We start from the raw sequence: 21,862 nt of genomic DNA, 5'->3' as shown, positions 1-21,862 counted from the left end.
ATGATTGCAGTTTGAAACAGAAGCCAGAAAATCTGGAATTCTGCTTTTATCTGTCATGGTGGTCAGCTGTATAGCTGTGCTCATTCTTCTTCCCACATTTTTTAGCTTCTACCAGTTTTGGCAGTTGTTGAGGTTAATGTTTGTACTGATTGGGAGCTCAGTGTGTCTATTGAAGGCAGTTCAGGAGTTTCTGGGTTTGGTGTTTGTCCCAGCTGTGCAGGAATGGGATCGCTCATGTGAGGTGCTGCCTTGTGCTCTGGGGTCAGCAGGGAGTGGGGAGGGGTCTGCAGTGGAATTGGGTGGGATCTGCGCATTGTCCTCAGTCTCTGTTCTGCCTCTCCTCCTCCTCTCAGCCCTGGAGCAGCACCAAGCCTTGCTTCTTGAGTGCTGTTGTGCTGCATTTCTTGTTGGTGGCTAATGGAAGTGGGACCATTTCTTCTTCAAAGACTGTTTCTCTTGTTTTGGGGTACGTTTTTCTTATTTGACCTCTCCGGCTCCCCTCCAGCGGTCTCTGCATAAAGCAAAGTGTAACTCTGATGCCTTATGAACATGCATTTTGAAAGCCCCTGCTCACTGAATTGCTTTCTGATTTTCTGATGTTGCTTTCTAGTTCTCTATTGCATCCAATAGCTTTTTCCTCATGAGAAATTGTCTCACTTAACATGTTTACATGGTTGGTTGCTCTTGACCCATTTGTGTTGCCTTTGCCCTTTGTGATGATGATGGTTCTCCTTGCTTTGGTGTTTATTGTATAAATAGTTATAATAATTTAATATTTACTGTTATCTGTATAAGTATTGATAATACTAGGCCATATACCAATATCTCTGCATTTGTTGACACCCTCATGTCTGCGTGGAGAGTATGTTTCTGGTTTTACTGCTAATGTATTTTTCTTTTAAAGTTCTGATAGGAATGGGAAACCTAGTGATAGGAGTTGAGGCCATCAGTTTTGGGTATCAACACTGCAACTACTCCTTTCACAGAGTCTGGACAGATCCTCTGCTGTTGTGTGTACTTGGCTGGATTCAGTTGTACCTAAGCAAGTAGGGGAGTTCTGCTGTTGATTTCAGTTGGGAGTTGAGTCTGGCTTTAGTTGTGTAACTTCCCAAAAGCTGGGATTGCTTGGGGAGTGTGATTGCTTATGCGTGCTTTGGGATGGAGCAACTGGAGTTGTGTATTTTAGATGTGTTTGAAATGTATGCTGTTTCAGCCTTGGGGGCTTCAGGCTTGGTATGTTTTCTAGACAGAAACAAGTTCAGAAATGTTATTTACAGGAAAAGCTGTAACTTGGTGTGTATAACACCACAACTGAAAATTCAGACCATTTCCACAAACAGTAGAGCTTTTCTGTGAATAATTTCATTAATTTTGGTGGCCTTAATGTTTTAACATTTCCAGAATTCAAGGCTGAATAATATTGGAATGTTAAAATGTTAAATGTCTGATAGTTTGTACTAAAGAAGTTTTAAAACAGCTGTTACTTTTTAAAGTTTTACTGTCTTAGAGACACATGAGATATTTTACATGTAAGCTAACATTTCTGAATAGTTTCCAGGGGACGTGTTCTCAACTCAATGTTTAAGGACTATCCTTTATCTTTACTCTAGAATTCCTGGTAGCTTGACTGAAGCACTTGAGCATTTTCAAGGTGTTTTTGGTAATATTAGGCGTGTGTTGTAAATATAAATTTTTTTGAATGTGACAGTATATTAAGAGGGACTTCTGGTCAAGTTCTGTACTCAATATTTTTGGTACAACGGCCTCTTGAATAAAATCTTTAACTTTCAAACATGACAAGCTTCACTAGTATCAGACCATAAAAGAGGAGAAAAGAGAGATTTATTAGTACAGTTTAAATGAAAACTAAATGGTTTAATATATGAAGATTTTTGTTTTCTTTTTTTTTTTTTTTTTTTTTTTTTTTTTTTCCACTTTTGTATGGTAGGAATGAGACACACAAAGAGAGAAAATGCCTTTTTATTAGTTCAGGGGAAGAATTACTGAATAGGGGAGAATCATTGAGGTGACCACTTTCCTAGTCTCTGGATTGCAGGAAAGAAGCTGGAATTCTGTTTTCTAAGGAACTTAAACACCAGCCACTTATACAACTTGAACTAATCTGAATTAGGTCTCTGACTCTCTCAGAAGTTTTGGTCTTGATAGTAGGTTCTTCTAAGGAGCAAGGCTTTAGAAATGAGAATATGGAAACAGATCTGGTAAGGCTGAAGAATTTTGTGTGCAGCCCTACCATATATTGTAAATATTAACTAGGAGGCTCTTTTCAAGTCTTCAGAGATCATCCCTGATTTTTGGGGCTTGTAATTAGCAAAGAAATCACGGAAAGAAACTCCTCTTTTAAACCAGAGGAGGAAATAGGTAACAGCTTCTACAAACTGCCTTGTCATTTATGTTGATGTGCAAAGAATAAACGGATGTGTCTGTACTGGGGAAGAATGTTAACTAATCCTGAAGAACAAGATTTGCTTCTTTGGAGGAAGTTCTAAGGAGCACATAGGCACCAGCTAAAGTGAAGCTCCACTGTCTGCTGTTGCTAGATTACATAGTTGTCTTCCCATTGCTGCAGTAAAGGTCTGTTTGCATTATAATAGGCTTTGAAATTGCTGAGACTAGGTAAATGTTAATCTCTTCTGTAATGTTTCTGAATTTAAGTGTTCTCATGTACAAAGTTTCTTCTCATCTGCAGTAACTACTGCTTACAGTTACTTGAAATGCCTGGAACTCCGAACTGCGATGAGATTTCCAGTGCATTAGCATGCAGAAGAGTTTTAAAGGCACTGAGGGCAAAGAGCAGGTAACTGATGCAAGAATTTTTGGTATTAAGAGAACACTTTCTTGTAGAGGGGAAGAAAATGCAGTGTACTACATTGCATGGGAATTACGTTGTGTTGAAATACTGGAAGAGTATACACAAGAAGAGCTCAAGCTTCAAGGATGAACATCTAAGGTGATCTGTGAGGAGAATATACTGTTTTACATAGACGGGTGGAAAACCTTTTGTATGGGACAGATTCAAAGGTATATTTTTAAAAAAGCTGAATTATTTGATATTGACTAAAAAAAAGTACGTAGTTGCAGCATGAGGATAGAAGTTCTGAATATTGGAAAGTAAATCACAGCTCTGTCTTTTGTCCTTGATATTGTCCTCATCACAGCAGTTCTGAATTGTTCTGTTCTCATCAGGTAGGATGTGTGTGTGTGATACAGTTGCTCTTTGTCCTTCAGATTAGACTCTGTGTAACTGCGTTGGTTGTTTCACAAGTGAGAACAGCAGGAAACCTCAGAAACTGGTTCTTGAGTCTCATTCATTAATTCTTTGCTATCTAAAGTGCTGGTTCTGCTTACTTTCCTGTGGTAGTGAAGTGAGAAGGAAAAATAATCTTTACAGTGTGCCTTGCTAATTATTTATTTAAGGACATTTGTAAATACTGACTATTCACTTAGTTCAATATCTGAATGATATTCAGGTGAAGTCCAACTAGATCTTCAGCTTGTTGTCATTGTAACTGCCTTCTCAGTGTGACAGGAAGTCCTGCCTGAACACCAGAGATGGATGAAAAAGAAAATTCATTAAAAACTGTACTTCACAGAGTAACATTGTTGAATTCTGTTTTTCCATCAACTAGAACTGTTTAGGCAGTCTTTCCTTTTATTTTCTGTTTCCAGGGCCAAGCTTAAGATGCTGAAGCCTTCCATGGGCATACCTGCAGGAAGATTTGGTGCACTGGCAAGGAAAGGAGTGGGCTTGTACAAGTCATAGGCTGCAGATATCAGTGTTCAGCAGTTTATAAACCTTCAGATACAGAGTGGGAGCAAAACAACTTGTGATATCAAAACAATTTGTTGGCAAACCTCAGTTTGTTTGCAGGTTACGTATTAGTGTTTCAAAAACTTTGTAAAGAACACTTTCTTTAAAATAAAGGAGTCAGTCATGGTTTTAATAGCTAGACTAGTAGTAGCCTCTGCTTATCTTCTCAGGAACAGCAACGTTTTAGATAAGCTTAACTAGGGTACGGAGCTGTAGCGTAAGTGTAGATTCATGCTGGACTGAACCCTTCACCTCTTTTCACTCCACTTTGGTGTCCCAAAGCCACACGTTCTCACTGATGCCTGTCTTTGCACAAGGCAGACTGATGTCTCAGGTCTGCCTTTGGGAGGAAGAGGGCAAGCTGTTTTTTGCATGTGCCAGTTGGTGCACTGTCTCAGGAATGCCAGTGTGAGCACAGTGGAAGTACCTTTTTCAGCATGAGCTGCACATGAGTGATCTTTGTGATTATGAAATTATTGCCTATAGACTGCAGATCAATATTTCTGCAGTAGCACTTATATCTTTGTAACTTCTGCCCAATTTTCTGACAAGAATGTAGGAGTATCAAGATCAGTTTAGAATCATGTGATATGTGTGTAGTAGGTGAGTCCAGGCTTAAAAATTCCCCGCTTAACATGGACAATTGCCACGCAGGAAAGAGATTTTTGGGATTATGATATGATTGTGAAATACACAAGCTGAGACTTTGCAGTCAAAACTCCACAGTGTTACCAGTTTTCAGGAAAATAATAGTGAGGCAAAAAATAGAAGGCATTTTATATAAATACATTAATATTACATCTACCCCTTACATTCTGCATGCAGCATTTTGCTTCCCCTTCAGAAAGGATGCAGAGCTGTATTACATGCAGGCATGGCAGCAAAGGGTAGTGGCCATGCAAGGGCTTGTTCTGGAGATGGATTTCTTACTTCTCTGTGACTATTTCTGTTATGTGTGTTAGTACAGCATGAGTGCATTACAACTGTTAATTTATTCATATTACAGAAATGTGAGGCAATGTTGTGAATTCACATAGAGAGACAAGGCAAGAGTAAGGATTAATGTGTCCAATAGTCTTGTTCCTACACATGTCAGCATTTGGGTATGGAGTTTCCTTATGCAGGAAGACTATCTCTACTCTTCCATTTTCAAAACTGACTGCTTTGTGTCTCTGTAAGTTCAAGCTTATTAAAGTATGAAAATGGGGAAGTTAAATGTGAGGAGTCTACACGGTTTGGCTGAAGAGGGCTAGCGTAGTATGAGTTTATAATCGGGACTCAGAACTGCCTTTGTCTGGCGTAATGTAAGGCCACCTTTACTTGTATGTGCATCTCTCTCTGCTTTTCTGTAGGCAGAGAAAAGCTGTTAGCTGTGTCCCAGCCTCTCTGTTCTGTGGTGTCATGTAAGCCAGCACCTGAATGCATGTCTTTCTCTTATAAGGCAATGCTTAAAATGTATGACACAGTGTTCAGGGGGAATGGTGACCCAGGCAAAATCTGTAGCAGACTAGCAGGGAAACTTTTTAGAAGTTGGTCTGATACCTGTTACCAGAAGAGCTCAGTTCTGTTTGCAGTCTGGCATGGATAAAAGAAGGCTATAAAGATGTTTATATAGTCTGAGTTCTCTGAAAGTCAGAAGTCAGCTTTGCTGAGCATGAACTAAAAAGTTCAACTTTTGAACATAAATCCTAAAGTTTGGATTATGTTTGACAGCCGCTCTCCTCTTAATAGGTACTTGGCAGACTAAATTGCTCTCTGGGTCAGATGGCTCTGTCAGTATTCCATCTGGTGAGGTGAAATTATTCTGAGTATTCTTATATACACCTTTCATACCCGTACTGCCAGACAGTAATGTCACAGGCTTGTTTGCTTCAGAAAGGGCTGTTCTGATTGGGGTGTAATAAAAGGATGATGTAAACCTGATTGTTTCTTTTTGAAACAGGATTCTCTGAAATATCCACACACTTAAGATTGCTCTTCCATTTGCTTTTCTGCTGACTTCCACAGTTCTGAGAAGGAAGTGTGTATGGCACAAGTTAGCAGGATTTTTGAAGCATGGCCGTCTGAAGCACTTAGATGAAATCTTGTGCAAGTTATTAAACAGAGTTGTGTTTTGTAGAGGATTTCCATCCCAAGTTGTCATGATTCTGGGATCAGTTCTCTTTGGAGCCTGGCTTCTCTGGAGAGAGGCAGATGATGTGACCATGAGAGTACCTTGCAGAGTGTTGTTTCTGCCTGTTTCAGGTGGGGAGTCGTGATATGTTCACTTGACAGCTACCTCAAATTGCAGTAGTTCCCATTTCTAATGTTCTGGAAGAGCAGATGTGAGGTACAGTGAAGTCTTTGGGTTCTCAAGGTTACTCTTACCCATGCTACTCAAGTAGCCTATATTTTCTTCATTCTTTTGCTTACATAATTGTAGGGTAAGAAAGAAAAAGGAATACGTGGAAGTGTCAGACCATTATGAAGCCTTTAGAGACAGTGGAAGTTTTACAGACCTCTTTGTTCTCTCAGAGGATGCCAGCCCCCATCAGACTGCGGGAGTTGATCCGGACCATCCGGACAGCAAGAACCCAGGCAGAGGAGCGTGAGATGATCCAGAAGGAATGTGCTGCTATCCGCTCATCCTTCCGAGAGGAAGATAACACCTACCGATGCAGAAACGTGGCAAAGCTGCTGTATATGCACATGCTGGGATACCCTGCACACTTTGGACAGGTAGGTTAAAATTTGGTGCCTTCTGTGCATAAGGCAGTCTGTCTTCTGTGTTTGGGCATATTGACTTGTTCAGAGCATTCCTAGGTGAATTCTGCTGTCCCTCGGGATGTTTTGAGGTCTGTTTTCATGTATGTTCTGAACCTGTGCTAGTTAGTTTAGACTTTCTTAGTGAGATTTGCTGTTTGAGGCTTACATATTTTGTATTGAAACTTGAGGTTAGTCTGCTTTTGCCACACTGTCTCTTCCTTACCATCCATGTTCCTGCAGAGCAGTAGTGCTCAAACCGTGGTCCAAGACATAGGGATATTTTTCAATTGGATCCAAATAGCACTTTGGAATTCTGTTTCTGGAAAGTATACATAGTTCAGAGTTTCCTTATAAAGCAGTGTATTTGAGACAGAAAAGAGCTGTCTATTCCTGGCAGTCAGAAGTTGGTGTTCCTTATCCCCATCTTAGTGAGGTGACATGGAGAATGCAGGTGTGAGTTTTTCATCTCTTGGCTTATTTTTGATTGTGCTATTTGTGACAGAAATTTTAGGAAATGGCGACAGGAAGATTGAAGCTCTTTATCTACAAGGTTAGCTTTGCTTAGTCTTTGGGGCATAGTCAGTTTTGCTTAGAAGTCAGTAAGTGTCCTGTTAATAGTAATATAATCTAGGTCTTCAATAAAGCTTAATTCAGTCAAATTGTTGTATCCCTTCAAGTAGCTTCATGTCTTATGTGTCTGTCCATTTGTGGTTGGATTTACCAATCCCAATATGTCTCACTGAAACAGTAAGCTCAAACCAGTGAAATCAAATTGCAGGTAGAGTTAGAATTAGTGAGTCCAGACTCTCCTATAGCATATTAAGTGCCTCATCTTACTTCTATATTACTGGATTCTTCTCTCAGAATAATAAGTTTTTGAAAAAGAGCAAGGGAATTTGTACATTATTCTGTTCTTAACACTTTTCAATAGCCAGTCTTCCTGGTCCAAAAGAGAAACTTCTATCACAAAAATTAAAGCTAAGTATCTTGGAGCCTTAAGAATAATGAAAAGTGTTACAGATAAGTGTCATCTAGAATTTCAACGTTTGGCCTATGTTATGAACATTATTTAAATTTCATTCTTCTATCTTGCTACTCAAGTATTTAATCCATATAAGGAAGATTATAATTTATCATTTTAATTTAATAATTTACCATTACTATCTAAATTTGCTAATATAGTATTACTAACTAAAGCAGGAATTTTCAGTTTCTGCTTTTTTAAGTGATAGTACATTCACTGTTAGTAAAAGAAGGCTAAAGCAGATTATTCAGTATCCATTATTGCCAGGCTTTCTGCATCTCGAAAAGAAGCATCTATTCTGGCTATTTGGGGAGCAGGATACTTCATTCATTGCCCTTGGTTCACTTATAATTTATCAGCTGCAATTTCAGGAGGACATGCTGAGAAGGGGTTTGAACAAGTATTCTAAAAGTGAGTGAGTTAGAGACCTTTGCGTGTCCTTCCACTTATCACTGGAATTAATCTTTCAAGGTGCTACTCTTGTATAGGAGTGCAGTTTGTGTGAGCTGCGGACCTATTGAGGACATAGGCTGTTCCAGCAGTTTAGGCTTGCAGATAGATTCCTGCATTGTCAGCAGTAAGCTTCTGAGTGACAGGATGGATATGCAGGAAAGATGTTTTACTGAAGAACTGGAAAACCACAAGTGGTGTTACAGTCTCTGTGAAAGCTATAAACAGACTGCAGCTAACAGTGTGGGTGACCAGGACTGAGTGCTTAATCTACTTCTGTCCGAGCCAGGGCTTCTCACCTTTCACCTGGGATCTCTTGTATACAAGTATGAGAATGAGTGCCTATTTAGCCAGTGCATCCTGATATGCACTGGATGGCATGCTGTCTCCTGAGCATGTGCAAAGGCCATGTGTTTAGAGTTTAGAAGTCATCAGACAGCCTGGACAAATGGTCAAGTAACTGTTATTGTCATTGTTTCGATTTGAAAAAAATTCCAGTTGGAAGAGTGGCTATGCCAGTAAAAGTTGGATCAGTTGTAGTCTGGTTGCATGCCAGTAGTATCTGTTACAGTAGTGATACAGTACAGATTTTAATTGTTCCTTTCAATTAAATGGATTTATCAGTATCAAGATGTTTTTCCACTAATTACACCTAGTAAGAGCTTCAGCTGATCATGTTTCTTAGTATTGCTGTGCATGAATCTAGTTTGCATGTATTTATATACAAGTGAAACAAGAACTCATCAACCTTTTGTGGGGTAAATTTCAGTAATATCTTTTAAATTCAGAAGTACTAGAAATGTATCTCAGAGTATCTGTTGCAGTCATCAGTTTCCTCATGCTTTTCCTCAGTCATTCATCTTCTGCCTTCATTGGCTCTTACCCTGTTGCTTAGATGTCATCAATTTTATGTCACATTTTTGCAGAGGATTGTTTAAGTATCTTGTAAACCCAGGAAAGAAGGTTGTTTCAGAGGTGCATTATTCTCTTACAGAAAGCACTGGAAACATGAGAGTTTGATAGCTAGTGTTCTGTACGTTATCTCTGGTTGATCTGGGGCATTTGTGCAAATTCAGTTACCTTTGCAGAGAACTGGTCTTACTGTTCAGAGATATTTATTTGAGGTTTTCATCCCCTTTTAATCTTGCAGACTGAACTCAATTTAATTCTTTCAAGCCTTTCTTACCAATTTGTCACCCTTGCACTAGCTGGACTTTCACATATGATAGCACTGTGAACAATTGAGTGTGTGTTCTAGTGCCATGAGGATTGCAGGACTGGGACTCGTCCATAGCACTTTCTTTTTCTGGCACTTCAGCTTTAATTTTCTTACCAATATACTGTGCAACTTTACTCCTGTGATGTGTGTATTTCTTGCATCTCACCTGTGTCTGTTGCCCTGTTCAAGCTTCTGTCTAGCTGGGGCCATGATTTCCTTTTCCTGACACCTCATAGATATCTTTGCCTGTGCATGCCCCCTTTGCTATGGATCTGTTGCTAGCTCTGTCTGACCCATCCTCAAACCTATTGTATATGCTTACTTGCTGCCCCAGCTAGTTTGTAAAGCAGACTTACAGAAATTGTTTGTGAGGGATAGATCTCTACTCCCCTGTCAGAAAAGTAAACATAGATTGTAGTGGATTAGTTATCTGTTATAGAAAACTATTTTAGTGCATAGTAATGTCAGAATATCTCTGTGGTTGATATTTTTTGTTTTTCATTTTAAAAGTGTAAGATGTAAAAAGGAGCTAGCAAATTTCAAATTAGTAGAGTGCTGGTGGAAATTATGTATATGGTCTTGTGAATCTCATCTCTGCTATTGATCCCAGTTGCCATTTCTGCAGGGGCAAAGGGACACTTGTAGTGGCTGGCAAGCACAAGATTTTAGTAAATTTCAGGTGTTCCAGAGATTACAGAGAAGTGCAGAAATGTAACTATCTCTGACAGTCTAGTTTTACCTAGCTAGCAAGTTAGTTACAGATCATCATAAACAAAACCTGGTTTTAGAGTCATAGAATCCTAGAATGGTTTTGGTTGAAAGATCATCTAGTTCCAGCTGCTGTGGGTAAGGGCACCTGCTTGCTCCAAGGCCAGTCCAGCCTGGCCTTGAACACTTCCAGGGATGGGGCACCACAGCTGCCCTGGGCAACCTGTACCAGTGCCTCACCACACTCACAGTCAAGAATTTCTTCCCAATATCTAACCTAAACCTGCCCTTTTTTCCATTTGAAGTTGTTACCCCTTGTCCTGTGTCTGCATGTCCTTGTTTTGGCTGCTTACAGAGCATTGATCCTCTTCCTTGTAGATAAATGGAAGCTTTTAAGTCTAGTTAAAAAGGTTTCATGTGCATATCAAACATGAGACATGATCTAGATTTCCAGATCTTTACTATTTTGTGTTTACTGATGTATCTTTCATCTCTATCCGTGTGTTATCATTTACTTTTGTGATCTGACATGAGCCCACATATCTGGTATGTGTGAGGTCATGGAAGACCAGCAGTGTCTGGCCACTTCAAGGCACTGGAGCTGCTAATGACCTTCCTTCCTGCTGGCTTTGTTGGAACTTTGGGTTGGTCATTTAACCTTTCTTGGTTTTGCACACCACCAAAATGGGAGCCAAATGCACCTTTGAAAGTGCATTCTGAGATATGTACATTACTATGTGTCAAAATTCAAAGTGTTTCTTCTCTAGCTAAGAAGTAGTTTCAAGCTAATTATGTTTTTTTTTCTTCTCTTTTGCCTTTTTTTTTTTTATTATTTTTATTTTTTTTATTTTTTTTTTTTTTCCAGTTGGAGTGCCTCAAGCTTATTGCATCTCAGAAATTCACAGACAAGCGCATTGGGTATTTAGGTGCCATGTTGCTGCTGGATGAGAGACAGGATGTTCATCTTCTTATGACCAATTGCATCAAGAAGTAAGGGTATCACCTCTCCATCAAACCATGCTTTGAGGTTTCAGCATCAGAAAGTATCCTTCTGACAGTGGTGCTTAGAGTTCTTTAGGGTTTTTCCCTTGGGTTAGAAAACTGGTATGGTGAAATTGTTGTATGCTGTTGACTGTAATAAGGCTGTTGTAGTAGTGCTCTGTATTGGGCCATCCTAACTTCTTTAGTGGGAAGAGAGTATAAAATTGCATTGGTTTTGAAGAGGCATATGTAGCAAGCAACACCTGTCCTGTGTGTGTGTGTGTTTGTTTCTGCTGACAAGCTCTAAAGAGTTGTCAAGGAGCAAGGCTGTGTATCTTGCTTTCTTTTTAAGTTCTAATGGTCCTGATGAATTGTTTTAATTGGAAGCAAGGCAGCAGCTTGGAATATGCTGTCATTTTACTGAAATCAGACAAGAGGGGATGGGAATTACTATTTTTTTAATACTTCTCTCAGCAAAGTGATGTTAAAGTGGGACTTTACTTCATAGTTTAGTGGGTGACAATGAGTGTGTTTTCTTTTCAAGATGGATTGGAGCAGATATGGAACAGCTGGGTTCTGGTTGACCTCCCCAAAGGTTGTTTGTGGTGTACCTGTTTTTAATATGTACTGCTAGCACATAAGCCTCTTGGATATTAGTAAAGTATTGATCTTCAATTAGACTGTGTCCTCAAAGTGCTTTGAAAGAAACTTGACAAAACTGTGGGCCTGAGGATCTGCTAACTTTGGACCTAGTGTCCAGGAGCTGAGATTTTTGTGTGAAGATCTTGTGTTGAAATGGTATACCTGTGAGGCACTTCCATTAGAACCAGGCTGTAGGTTAACATCTTTTTTAATTGTTTATGCTACAGTGAGTCTGGTAAGGGTGTGATGAGTTTAAACTGGAAATGTGTCAGACAGAAGCTGCGGAAAAATAGTGGACAGCTTCCCACCATCTCCTGAATTTTATATTGCCTTCTTTTGCTTCTAAATCTACTATTGTATCTTACTTTTATCTAGACATTAAGAGATTTGTGGCATTGTTTTTCGCTGTTTCATAGCGAGGCCCACATTTTTGAGACAAAAAGGAGAGCAACCTCTTGAAGCATGTACTTGTGATACACGCAGCTTTATATAGCTGCCAAAATTGTTAAAGGAAGGAAACAAAAAAGCAACCTATTCAGTAGCATGTGGTACCTGTTTCTTCATCTGCATGTTGCCATAGCTGCTTCATATTACAACCAGGATATTGTCTTTCCATTCAGCACCTCTTGCATGTTTGGTTAGGAACCACTTCTTTCCCCAGCTCTTCCATCCTGCAGCTCCCAGCTCCCCTTGCCTCCCAAACCAGGAGCTGTATTTTTTTTACTTTCTTCAGTGTTGAATTCTGGGTGCTGTGGGAACCTTAGTACCAAACACAGGTGGATGGAAAAATGGTGTAGAAGTCAATTTTAAAGACTGTTGGGATTGCCTGGTAGAAGCTATGTTGTCTTGTGCTTAGTGTGACATTGGTAGCTAGTCTCATGAATAGTATCTCCTGTTAGGTACTTTAGCTTCTTAGTGACCACTTTTCATTACTTCCTTAGGCATGTGAATAGGAAAAACTGCTGAACAGAATTCTTGTATGGATTATTTTCAAGGTGTGTGAGTGGTGGAGTGTCTGGTTCTTGGTCAGGATAGAGGATACTTTTACACATATTTTTCTGTACTGTTTGGTTTGTAAGTGCAGAAGCTAAAGTCTGTTGTAGAACATCTTTAAACTGTCACAGCCCACAGTGTCACTGCAGGTCTGTACTTTTCATGCAAGTTCCAAAGCTAAAACAATTTTAAATGGAATTCTGTGTAGTCATCCCTCTTCTTAGCCCAATCCCTGGATACCCTGACAGGTCAACCTGAAGTTGAATCAAGTATTTTGTCTTTATAGTTGAGGAGTTTAAGTAGAATTAGTAGGAAACCCTGTGGTACATGCACTCCAAGCTTCTATTGCTCCCAAGTCGTGCTCCCACACAGCTGTGCATCCAGAAAGTTCTTTTGGGCCATGTGTTACTGGTCAGATGGCTCTAGCTATAGATGCCCTATTTTGTGTGTTCAGTTTCTCTGTGTGCATGCTGATTGACTTTTTTTTGTTCTCCTTTACAGTGACCTTAATCACAGCACGCAGTATGTGCAGGGGCTGGCACTTTGTACTCTTGGCTGCATGGGCTCCTCAGAAATGTGCAGAGACCTTGCAGGAGAGGTGGAAAAGCTCCTCAAAACTTCCAATTCCTATCTTAGGAAGAAGGTACTTCAGGAAACTTTTGAATACTTTGTTATGGATTAAAAGGCAAGATTGATTGAATACCTTGCTAATACCTGGAATACTAGATGACTGAGATTACACTGAGTGAATATTTTTCCAGTGTGCAAGACAGAGCTCAAAACTCACTGTCTGTTGATAGCAGGAATGTGTGTGAAGCCTCCAAAAGATAAGCCTCCAATTGGCAAGGCAGTTGCTTCTATTTTTGTACTCTCTCCTGTTATGTTATTGGTGGTAATGTGAGCACTTGACCCCATGGACATTAGCCTCAAAATTCTGGTCACCAGTTTTATTTACCTTCTCAGATAAGTCCAGAGAAACTCTGGTTATTAACAGTGCAGGCTGGTATCAGAAGATTTGAACCTATTTGATGTCTTCTGTTGATGATGGTGACAATAGTATGAGTATTAGCAGGGTTAAGGTCTTGAAATGGACAAACACTTAGAAATTGTTTCCTTTGTGCAGCAAATGTGCCATAGCATCAGCGAAGTGTGATCACCGCCATCCTTTTAGATTAATTTATTGATAAGTCTTGGTGAGATTGTGAAGCAGTAAGATTTAGGGAGAGATGCATTGTTACTTTTTCTAGTGCTGGATAGAGATAGAATTTGAGGAGAAACCAATGCTAAGAGGTCTTGCCATGTTCTGGAAAGAGGCACTTGATTTTCAGGCAGGTGCAAGGAACAGAGTCTCCAGTTGCTTCTCCATTCTAGAAGAAATAGATATGTGTTTTTTCAAAAAACCCTGGAAGTGCGGTTTTGTTTCTCATAGCACTCATCACCTGCAAGAGGAAGTTGTTTTTTGGGGAAGGAGGGAAAGTAAATAAGCCATAATTTTACAGTAAGTTTAATTATTTGTTTCCAATGCATTATGTCCATCCCAGCAGCAGGAAGACAGACTGAAATAGCCCTAATAAAGGCAGAGTTGCTTTGCAGATAATAGCACTTACGTGAATAATGTAAAAATGAACCATTGCTAAGGGGGAGTATTAGTTTGTAGTTCAGTGCTCCCCTTTATTAACCTCTATTCTGGAATGCTGTCTGGTAATACTTGCAATAGAGAGATGGAAAAGTGTGCCATAAACTTTGTGGGCCTTTGTTTATCATGAGGATTGTTATGGTTCCCACTGTGCTAGATGTTCCCAAAACAGGTGTTGTTGGAATTGCAGTGTGAACTAACAGCAGTGTTTTTCTCTGCAGGCAGCGCTGTGCGCTGTCCATGTCATCAGAAAGGTGCCTGAACTTATGGAGATGTTCCTGCCAGCCACCAAAAACTTGCTGAACGAGAAGAACCACGGTAATAGCAGAGACTGTACTTGGCAAGGCTAGGCCATTCTCTAGAGGATAGTGCACTTGCTACCTAAGCCTTTTGTTTGGGGGAAAAAACTTCAGCGGTGTATTTGCATGATTTGTTTCTTTCCATTTTACACAGTGAATGCAAATGTCATTTAAAAGGAAGGGATGTGTATGACTCTGCTAGTCAACAGGACTTTACCATTGCATGGGTGACAAAAAAAAGTCTTTCGCTGTGTTTTGATATACTTTGGAGTGGGTCAAATGGGAAAATTTGATTTTTTTATTTTTTTTTATCCTCTACATTGCCTAAAGTGACTCTAAGGCAGTGACTTCTTAGGTCTGGAGGTATTTTTTTGTGTAGTCTTTCTTTAAATGGAGTTCTGAGGCCTCATGAGGAAGGTGAAATAAGGTCAGCTAGGCTACCCAAATATTAAGAAAAAGTCAGAAAGTGTGAGGAACTTGGCACCCACAATGCAATTAACACATACTGTCCTTCTGGAGTCTTACTTTTGTATAGCATCCTAGAATGATGGGATTTAGAGGAGACCTTAGAGATCAGTAGCCCAGCTGTGGCCATTACTGTATGTTTAGTATATGGATTTCTGCAGACCAAATCAAATGTATCTCCTGCTTTAGCCTTTAATTGCAGCTTTAAGACATGAGCATTGCTGTCTGCTTTCCCTTGGAAAAGAGGCAAGCACAGCTGCAAGCACAAATATCTGTAGTGATAGATACAATATGCAGAATTCAATAATGTTATTTAATGCTTTTCTGTTATTTTCTTGTGATCTTTATCAAATGTCTGGAACTAGTGGAATGGTGGTAAATGGAGATACATTTTTCTTTTCCCTCTCTCTTACCTTTAGGTGTTCTTCACACATCAGTTGTCCTCCTTACAGAGATGTGTGAGAGAAGCCCAGACATGCTTGCACACTTTAGAAAGGTAAGGGTGAACTGATAATATTGCAAAGTTAATATTCATGGCTTTCTAGCAAAATCCTTACAATTGTTTGGGTGAAGAATTTAATGATACTGTTTGCTAATTTTTTTTTTAATCATTAAATGTGGGAATTTCGTGTGTATCTAGGCCCAATCCCCTTTAGTAAGTGGTTAAGTTACAAAACATCAGTCTTAAGATTGTGCAGTATAAAACTAATTCTAATTGTCTTTGATGGTCCTTTAGGTTTTCCCCTAGTCCTTGTATCTAATTACATAGTGACACTGGAATCACAGATGAAGTAAACATAGAGACAAAGATGAAAAACTGAAGCTTATACCAACATCTGAATGCCTTAACCGCAGCCACACAGTTATATACACTCAATTCAAAAACACTGATCTGAATCCTAGTTGTATAGATACCTTATGCCTGGTGCATGCTGTGCTACACAATTTTCCATTTTAACTTAAGGGTTTGAGAGTCAATGTCACACTTCCTCCTCTGGTTAGGAATGTTTGCTTCCCATCACTCTCCTGACTTTCTTACGCAGTTTGCTCTAATTGGCTGTATTATTGCCATGTGAAAGATTACCAATAGAAGGGCACCTGAAAATTGCCTTGTCATTTTAAATTCTTGGTCAACGAAGAAGTTGAAGAAAGCTGGTAGAACAGAGCAGGCCATTTGCTCCTCTGAGAAGTCTTAAAGGTGTTTGTTTATTTGCATGCCCAGTTAGCTTTCTTCCTTGATTTGTCTATATCATTAGGGATGTAAAAATTCTTTGGTGCATCCTGGCATTTTGGCATGCATCTTCCTTTGCCTTGATTGTAAATGTCAAAGCAGGAAAAAAAGTCAGATGAGGTTCATTTTGGAGGTACCATCCCTGCTACTAATTGCTCAATTAACATTATAGTTGTGGGAAAAGAGAAGAGCAGAGTCCACAAAATTTTGTTACTAGGTGCATTCTTTCTAGCTATTTCTTGTAGTTGTTATGCTGTGAATGGTATAACATTGACCTGTCCCTAATGCTTGCTTCGTCTGTTTTGTCCCTTTTGTCTGTTTGGAATCCTGCTGAGTTAGAATGAAAAGGTAAGAGTTAATTTTTCTAGATGATGCATGTTTGCCTTGAATCTGTAGATGTTTGTCCCTTGTGAGGCAGTGCCTCTGAGTGACACAGTTGTGATTGATGCCACATGCTTGGATCATCTGTACATGTCTAATGCTCTGTGTGCTGGTCATGTCACTAAACCTCTACGTCCATGGCAGCCCTGAATCTCAGTTGTGGCCATTTGTGAATATCAGTCTGCTTTCCTCAGCCTTCCCTCATTTGAGGAATACTTTATGGATTTTTTTTTTCTTTGTGTGCAAGTTGTAGCCCTCAGCTTTCTTCTTACCACAAACTGGGCTTTGTGTTTTGTCTGAATCATGGAGGTTGGGGTGATTCCCAGAAGGGAGCAGGACAGACAGTTAACTACCTGTAAGAGGCTGTAAAGGCTTTCTGTGCTGCAAAGAGCTACCCAGTCCAACTGCAGTGCTGATAGTCTTCATGGGTGTAATTTGTACTCCAGAAGATGGGGGAGGTGGCCCTCAACCAGTCACCATGGCTGTAATGTTTCCTTTTGTTCTGTCCTCAGTCCTGATAATTCATGCATGTTGGAAGGCAAAGCAAAAGTGAATAAGGGTTCCAGGAATGCTGCACTTTTTTGTTACTATGGCTGGAGAGATGTTGCAGCACCCTTCGGTTTCCTCTTTAAGGCAGATACAGGAAGTTCAGGGTTCATTTTGTTTGTGTGTTTCATGAAATACATGCTTTCAGAGGAGTGTGAAGTTCCTGGAGAGCAAAGGTAGGAACAGAAGGAGATGACGGGGAAACTTGGCTGGTTTTCTTCTTGCACTGTACCACAAATGTGGATTTACTACTTTAAAAATACAATATGGTGCTCTGATCCCAGCTGAATTGTTTCTAGTTGTGTCTTAGCCAAGCTGTAGGTATTCATACAGCAGCAGCTCTAGGTGTTCAGGTTGAACTGTGTGGAAGAATCAGAGACTGACTTGCTTTCAAATACAAGATTTGTTCTTGGACCTGTGCTTCAAAGCTGGGATCAGGAAAACAACAGTACCCTAATAGGACAACTCTCTTCTTCACAGCTTGTTCCCCAATTAGTTCGTATTCTGAAGAACCTTATCATGTCTGGATATTCACCAGAGCATGATGTGTCTGGGATCAGTGACCCCTTTTTGCAGGTAAGAACTGATGCAAACAGTGACTGATAGCTTTAATTCTAGGACTGTGTTTTGAGCCTTAGGTGATGAGGTGGTTACTGCCACACCTGTGTTGATTTTAAGGCTATTTTGGTCTTCATTTGAGCAGATTGTGCAAATGCTGTTCATCTGCCCTAGTGAAAGACACCTGCCTTAGTTTAACCAGCAGTTGTACTGCTTTATCACATTATGTGACAAAAGAGAGAAGCAGCATGTATTGGTTTTGGAAGGCTGTGCCTGGTAGCAAGGGGACTCTGAACAGTTCTGGCTAGTGGGAAGAAAATAAGCACAGCAGAAGCCTGTTTTTGTTGATAAAGTTCTTACCTGGTATAAGCATTTTGCTTAAGAGTGGAAATCAGCAGCCTGTTTTACTTCTTTGCCACTATGACCCCATGTCAAACGCTGTCGTCCAAGCTTTTCTTTGCTTTATTTTATCAAATAGGTACGAATCCTGCGGTTACTAAGAATTTTAGGAAGAAATGATGATGATTCTAGTGAAGCAATGAATGATATACTTGCACAGGTAAGGTCTGCAAGGTTGATGATTGGTTTAAACTTTCTCTTAGTTTCTTAATAATTTGAGTTCAGCAGTGCTGGTGAGGCTACAGCTGCTTGCCATGCTGAATGAAATTTTGTTGAAGGATATGCATGTTCACAAGTGTGATGCTGTTTGGTAAGGGTTGGTTACTTTCACTGCCTTTCAGTTACTTTCAGAGCACAAAGGGGCTCTGCTTTTAATTTGTTGAAGTTAATTTTTTTCCTTTCTCCAGGTTGCCACTAATACAGAAACAAGTAAAAATGTGGGAAATGCCATTCTCTATGAAACTGTGCTGACTATTATGGATATAAAATCTGAGAGCGGCCTGAGAGTAAGTTGCCTTTGCTATGGCCTTTGTTTCTTTCCTAGGATTGTATTAGAGTAACTTGTGTGGAGGACATGAAGCACAGTTGTTTCACCATAACACAGCTCTGCATCTGACTCTAGATAAGTTTGTAGCCTTTCCAGAAAGGGTGTTCATTTTGGGGGAGGGAGGGTGTTTGGGTTTTTTAAAATAACAAAAATTAAAAGGCCAAATTTCCTGCTGAGTGTGTGTCCTGAGTGCAAGTGAGAGCCTGCAATGCATCTCTTAGCATTTCTTCTGCTTAAGCACCTTCTAGAGTTCTTTTTGGCTAAGAACTGCAATGCTAGTTTTGACAAGTTTCCTTTGATGTCATCATGAAATGATGAAGATGACCAGTAGCTCTTTTAGATCACTGATCTTCCCTAACTCTTTCTGCAGGTCTTAGCCATTAACATCCTAGGCCGTTTCTTATTAAACAACGACAAAAATATTAGGTAAGTTGTACAAAGTGTGTTTTGATAACACCCAGTTTAAAACGTGTGAGAAGCAATTGCACAAAGATGATGCTGAAGTAAAGCTTTCCAGGAGACAATGTTAGGATCACTGCTCTTGGGGTTAGTGTGGCTGTTGAGCTTACTTCTATCTTGGTGCGTTCTTTTCTCTGTGCAAATCTTAACTGTGGTCCTGCCCTTCTTAGTTGATTTGTTGGAATGTATGCTCTATTTCTCAACATGTGATTTCTTAATCAGGTCCATATTTTTCTCCTGTCTTGTCCCATATGATCTGTGGTGTTACTCAGATCAGAGTTGGCATTGGAGATCTGGCAAATTAGACAAAGACTGATTTTTCTGATTGTATGCTGGTGGCAACAAAGGAGTTTATTTCTGCTCTGGTCACTATCAGTCAGGATGAGGAATTGCTGAAACTGCTAGAATTTAATACCACCTCTAAGCAGTTGGATAGCAAATCATGATATGGGTTTCAGTCTCTAGCCCTGGGAATTTTGACTGATGCTAGTTTGAATGTAAGATCTGCAGAGGTGCTTGCTTATCTGGGCAGCAGTGTGGTTAGGCATGTTAAAATTTAGTGTGGTAATTTGCCTGTGAAGATAGGCCAGGATGTCGCCTGTAGGATTTCCATTCATTACCAAGTACATGAGAATCTCATTCTGTTGCAAAATAAGACTAGGTTTGGGGCAAGGAGACAGTGTCTGTGCATAGAAATGAAATGGCTGCTGTCAGCTTACTGATGACTGTATGTCCTCCTTGCAGATATGTAGCTTTGACGTCCTTGTTGAAAACTGTGCAGACAGACCATAATGCAGTACAGCGGCACCGAAGCACCATTGTGGACTGCCTGAAGGATCTGGATGTCTCCATTAAAAGGTAATCAGATTACCAGTGAAAAAGACTCCTGAGGTTGACAGTCTGTGGAAAGTAAGCAGAGCACAGGGGAAAATAACAATAATCCTGGGGAACTGTAGGTGAGACTACTATGAAGGTACAATATGGTTCCATAATTTAAACAAGATAATGAAGATGTACGCCCACCTTCTTTGGAAAGCTGCTATTATATTTCATGGGGAAAAAATAATTTGTTTGCCTGAATTTTTCCAAAACACAGTATCAGTGGAGATTAGATTTGTGTACTCTCAGCAAGATGGGAAGCTTCTGTGCGCTATGATTATGATCAAACCTACTCTGATGTGCTCCACATTGATTTCCTGTCCCAGATGAATGACAGTGCCATGTTGTCTTGAAGCAATATTAAGTCATCCAAATAATGTATTGCTATATTAGGGAATGGTAGAATTCAGACTTAACTTAATTCCTCAAACAATTTGTATACAAACCACATCCTTTTATTATTCTTGGTGTTCATTGTCATTTAAATAGTGGTGTGTTGCTGCTTCTCTGGGCATTGGGAAAGCTTGCAGCCTTACCTCCCACTAGAGAAATACTTTTTGTCTTGTACTCTGTCTTAATTTCTTCCAGTTTGTTCTCATTACTTCAGTTATGTTCCTTTTACTCATGGTAGTAATTTTCTCCTGTTTCTGTTACTCATGGAAATTCTTGAACTGCTTGGTCTCACTTTTGCCTAGACTGTGTGGAAGGCTGCTCTTCTGAACTGAGTCTTTCAGCCTGTTAATTCCTTGTTCTTTATGAACTCTCCTCCTCCTCATTATTCTTTCTGTAATTGGGTTACAAAGAAAGGTCTGGAATCAGTGCAGTATACAGCATGCAGAGTTGGAGACAGCAGCATTTTTGCTGTTGCATTTCATAGAACCTATCTGCTACAGGCTGGAATTTTATTGAGCACTCATCACACAAATATATCTTCAGAACTGTTCAACCTCTTCTTTTCCATCTACTGAAACTGATTAGATACACTATAGATTTTTATTGTGATAGTCATTCTTCAAACTTATGCCCATCTTTGAATCAGCTCTAGGTTTTTGTAACTGCTTAGATTGATATGTGTAAAACAGGAAAGAATTTGAATTTGTCTTGTTTCTGAAACTTACTTTTAACTGCTGTGTAATGGGTATCATGTAGTCTCTTTTTACAGTTGCAGTCTATCCCAAACCATAAATTTGTATTTTAAATAATGAACAAGTCAGGCTGCTGTTGCTGTTTGGTGTCAGAGCCAGCATGTGGAACAGCAAAGCCTTATCTAGGTTTTGGGTAGAAGGCCACAGAAGTATTTTATTGGTGCCTGCTAGGGAAACACAGGTATGCTACAAACAACTGAGCTTCATGTCTTAGTGCTGTTGGAGGATGAAGCCTTTGAGTGATCCATCAGCAGAGCACGATGTTGCCATGCTGACACTCGTGCTACTGACAATGCACTGTCTTCATTGAAGCATTATATTGACTGGATACATCTCAGAGTCCCCAGGCAGCCAGCTTCAAGGACTTGAGGGAAAGACATGATACCTGGTTTTGATTATCTGAAGCATGGCCTCTGCTCATCATCTTGTAATGGGTGCAGTTCATCTTTGGTCCATGTAGTGTAATTCAGAATGGCTTTGCCATTTAATTAAACTCTTTTTTTTTTTTTTTGTCTGCTTGATTTGATTAAATTACATGATTAAGAGCTTCGTGACAAAATGAAACATGTAATATGACTGAAGGTGAGCAATATGTGCTGAGATAAATGCCTGGTATAAAGACTACATTGTATTCCTGCACACCTGCAGTATTGCTGTATCTGCTATAAAGCGACTGGTATTTTAAACATAAACATGGAAAACTTGTAACCCAGTAGAGTCAGGTGT

General features: G+C 39.8%; 1 protein-coding gene and 1 non-coding gene across 3 annotated transcripts in view; both read left to right on the top strand.

Moving 5' to 3' along the window:
- The window catches only part of AP1G1 (adaptor related protein complex 1 subunit gamma 1), a 34,882-nt gene that overhangs the window by 2,671 nt on the left and 10,349 nt on the right, over positions 1-21,862 (top strand). For both annotated transcript variants that reach the window (XM_056500674.1, XM_056500673.1), the window contains exons 2-11: positions 6,344-6,547; positions 10,841-10,965; positions 13,093-13,234; positions 14,449-14,545; positions 15,411-15,487; positions 17,630-17,725; positions 18,186-18,266; positions 18,514-18,612; positions 19,024-19,079; positions 19,857-19,970. In XM_056500674.1, coding sequence (XP_056356649.1) covers positions 6,347-6,547; positions 10,841-10,965; positions 13,093-13,234; positions 14,449-14,545; positions 15,411-15,487; positions 17,630-17,725; positions 18,186-18,266; positions 18,514-18,612; positions 19,024-19,079; positions 19,857-19,970 — 1,088 coding nt within the window. In that variant the 5' untranslated portion in view covers positions 6,344-6,346. The remainder of the gene's footprint in view (positions 1-6,343; positions 6,548-10,840; positions 10,966-13,092; positions 13,235-14,448; positions 14,546-15,410; positions 15,488-17,629; positions 17,726-18,185; positions 18,267-18,513; positions 18,613-19,023; positions 19,080-19,856; positions 19,971-21,862) is intronic.
- On the top strand, positions 21,349-21,435 carry LOC130258064 (small nucleolar RNA SNORD71). Its single transcript, XR_008841434.1, has one exon. It is a non-coding gene; the product is annotated as a small nucleolar RNA SNORD71 (small nucleolar RNA).

Source organism: Oenanthe melanoleuca, chromosome 11 (assembly GCF_029582105.1).
Source record: "Oenanthe melanoleuca isolate GR-GAL-2019-014 chromosome 11, OMel1.0, whole genome shotgun sequence".
NCBI classification, from domain to species: domain Eukaryota; kingdom Metazoa; phylum Chordata; class Aves; order Passeriformes; family Muscicapidae; genus Oenanthe; species Oenanthe melanoleuca.
This window is presented reverse-complemented; position numbering and strand designations above follow the sequence as displayed.